Source organism: Haliaeetus leucocephalus, unplaced genomic scaffold (assembly GCF_000737465.1).
Source record: "Haliaeetus leucocephalus isolate CR32 unplaced genomic scaffold, Haliaeetus_leucocephalus-4.0 Scaffold2, whole genome shotgun sequence".
Lineage (NCBI taxonomy): Eukaryota > Metazoa > Chordata > Aves > Accipitriformes > Accipitridae > Haliaeetus > Haliaeetus leucocephalus.
The window spans coordinates 11,086,576-11,089,333 of record NW_010972438.1 but is presented as its reverse complement, the minus strand read 5'-3'; the positions used below and the strand labels follow the sequence as shown (position 1 = coordinate 11,089,333).

General features: G+C 66.9%; 1 protein-coding gene across 1 annotated transcript; it reads right to left on the bottom strand.

Annotated features, from left to right (window-relative positions):
- Positions 1–169: 169 nt before the first annotated feature.
- TADA3 (transcriptional adaptor 3) lies at positions 170–2,752 on the bottom strand. The gene is made up of 8 exons (XM_010571364.1): positions 2,517–2,752; positions 2,143–2,393; positions 1,864–1,969; positions 1,529–1,670; positions 1,255–1,358; positions 1,021–1,130; positions 701–886; positions 170–616 (listed from the first exon to the last, which is right to left on the bottom strand). The coding sequence occupies exons 1-8, from the start codon at positions 2,721–2,723 to the stop codon at positions 424–426; spliced, it is 1,299 nt and encodes a 432-aa protein (XP_010569666.1). The 5' UTR covers positions 2,724–2,752; the 3' UTR covers positions 170–423.
- Between the last annotated feature and the right edge of the window lie 6 nt (positions 2,753–2,758).

The window sequence follows — 2,758 nt, the reverse complement described above, 5'->3', positions numbered from 1 at the left end:
CCCCCCCCCCGGGGCCGTGGGGAGGGACAGGGAACCGTGGGAGCCACACTGCAGCAACCACTGCATCCGCCCCCCGCAGTGGCCTGGCTGATGTCACCCTCCCAGAATACCTGGGGGCTCGCCGCGGGGGGGGGGTGGAGGCAGGAGCGGAAGCCGCGGGCCAGGGGGGGCCATTCTCCACAGGGTCCCCAGACTGGGTCAGTGACAGCCCCGTGCAGGGAGGGGACAGCAGCGGGGATGCGTCACCGGGGTGGGAAGGCTGAGCAGGCCCAGGGCGTGTGGGGGGGCCGCGACACCCCCATCCCACACCGGCAGGGTGAGCGCAGGCAGGGTGCGGGCATGCCAGCAACCTGTGGGTGACAGGGGCACGGCCGCCACCTCTGGCTGCTGAGGTCCACGGCAGGGGGGGGTCCTCGGCCCCCGCTACCCGTCCAGCAGCTTGAGGATGCTCTCACGCTCCTTCAGGGTCTTCCAGGCCTGGTCCTTCTCCTTCTTGGTGGGCGTGCGCTTCTTCTGCCGGGCGGCCATGATCTTGCGGAAAGCGTCCATCACCTCGTTGTCGGCCATGCGGACGCGCTGCCGCAGCTCCTGCCGGTGCAGCTCCTCCTTGGCCAGCCTGGGGCGGAGAGGGGACACACACAGGGGTGTCAGTCCCTGCCGGGCAGCCCCCTGCCTGCAACACCTCCCTGCCCACTCTCACCGCAGCAGCTCATGCTTCTTGGCACGGTTGTGCGCGCTGAGGGCCTTCAGCTCAGCCTGCCTCTTGCGCAGCTCGGCCAGCACCTCGTCCTCCGAGTCCTCGGCCGGCCGGTCCTCTGACTCCAGCAGGCCCTGGGCCACCAGCTCCTCCTTGATCCGCCCCTCCAGCGACTTGGTGTGGGGGACGCTGCCAGGACAGAGAGTGGCTGCTGCCCACCACACGCCCTTTCCTTCCTGCAACTTGCCGGGGCAGGGAAGGCACCGGCACGTTCGGCATACCCACAGGCAGCATCGAGCTCCAGGGCCACCTCAGCTGCTCACCTGAAGGGCTTGTTCTGGCTGCGGGGAGATGTGCCAGCACCATCAGCTCCCGAGTCCTTGCCAGCGATCTCAGGGATGGGGGAGTCCTCAACGGGGGAAATGATGTTCTCCTAGCGAGCAGAGCACGAGGGAAGGGTCACCGCGCCAGGCCGTGGCACTGCTGCCCCACCGAGCCAGGCCACGGCCCGGCCCCACGGAGCCAGGCTGCAGCACAGCCCCATGGAGCCCCCTCACCTCCACGAGGGCCTGCAGGAGACGCTGCGTCAGGGGCCCGAAGGGACACCCGTCCTCCGGCTGTTCATGCTGGGCTTCTGACTTCTTCAGCAGGGCATCAACGTCTGGGCAGAAGTGGGAGGGGGAACAAAACAACCCCAAACATGCAGAGGTGAGCAGCAGGGCAGGGCAGCCTCTACCTCGAGGGCGCAGGGCAAGGGGCCAGGGCTCAGCTCCGCTGGGTGCGGGTGCTCACAGCCCCCTCTGGGTAAAGGCAGGTGGGGGACAGGGGCACCTTTGGTGTCCAGCTCGGTCAGCGGCCCCAGGACGCCTTTTTTCTTGTCGGCAGCTGCCGCCGCCCGGGCTCCGTCCTTCTGCTCCTCCAGCAGGTCCTCCTGGGCCCAGCGCTGGGAGTAATGCTTCCCCAGGGGCGGGATCTGCAAGAGCAGGGCTCAGCACAGCTCCCAGAGCCCTCCCTACCTCGCCTCCCGGCACCACGGCATCATCCCCAGGCAGGATCACTCACTGTGAGGCACAGGAGGGGACAGAGTGGCCGAGGGCCGGGAGGGAACGGGAAGAGAGGGTTGGGGATGGGCTCAGGGGGCAGCAGGTGGAATCAGGAGTTTTCACCTTGTAATGCTCGGCCTCATCCTCCGGTGGCTTGAGCAGCTCCTCCAGGACTCTGACCTCCTCATTGGTGAGATCAGCACAGTACGGCTCCACCGATGCCCAGAACCTGTGAGGATGGATGAACCGTGAGGCAGAGCTACAGGGGAGCCCGTGGGAGCTGACACCCCCCCCCCGCATTCTCTCTGGGGCACCTCTTCCCTCGGGCTGGAGGCAACCCTCACGCCAGGTGCTGCAAGGAAGGAGATGGATGATCCCAACGCCCACCCAACACCCACGCACCTGTTCGGAGCATCATTTTTGGGAATGCGGGGCACATCAATGGGATCATCCTGGAACTCATATTCCTGGATCTTGGGCTGCAGGTTCTTGGACTTGGGCCGGCCAGGGCCGGGCCCAGTCCCATGGCCGCCTTTGCCCTCCAGCTTCTGCTTCTTGGGCTTCCCGTGTTTGACAGAGGTGCCCACATCGTGGTCCTTACTCAGCTTCAGGAACCGACGATCACCTTTCTTGTCCTGCCAGTCCGTCAGGATCTGGAAGAGAGCGATGCTCTGTCAGGTCCCACACCTAACGCTGGGCAGGGGCAGACCGGAGGCAGCCCCCTCGGTGGGAAGGACTGGGATGGTGAGCCACCCCTACAGCTGTGGTCCCGGCACCTGGGTCTCAGCCTCCAGGACGCGGAGGCGGCGGCTGGCGGAGGAAAGCAGCGTCTCCAGCTCCAGCTGCAGCGTGTCCAGCTCCTCGATGCCAATGCCGTCATCCTCCGAGCGGGCCAGCACGGCCGTGTACCGGGGGCACACCTTCACGTGGTCCACCGACTTGAAGTCGTGGAACTGCAGCGGGCAGTCCTTCAGCTCGCTCATGGCGGCGGGGACCGGGCACCGGGGGGCACCGGGGG

Bases quoted from the DNA above. Each gene is read 5' to 3' on its own strand.
- TADA3 (XM_010571364.1), bottom strand. From the start codon at position 2,723: ATGAGCGAGCTGAAGGACTGCCCGCTGCAGTTCCACGACTTCAAGTCG. The intron at 1,970-2,142 runs GTGCGTGGGTGT...CCATCCTCACAG, and splicing joins AAAAATGATGCTCCGAACAG to GTTCTGGGCATCGGTGGAGC. The intron at 887-1,020 runs GTGAGCAGCTGA...CTGTCCTGGCAG, and splicing joins AGCCAGAACAAGCCCTTCAG to CGTCCCCCACACCAAGTCGC.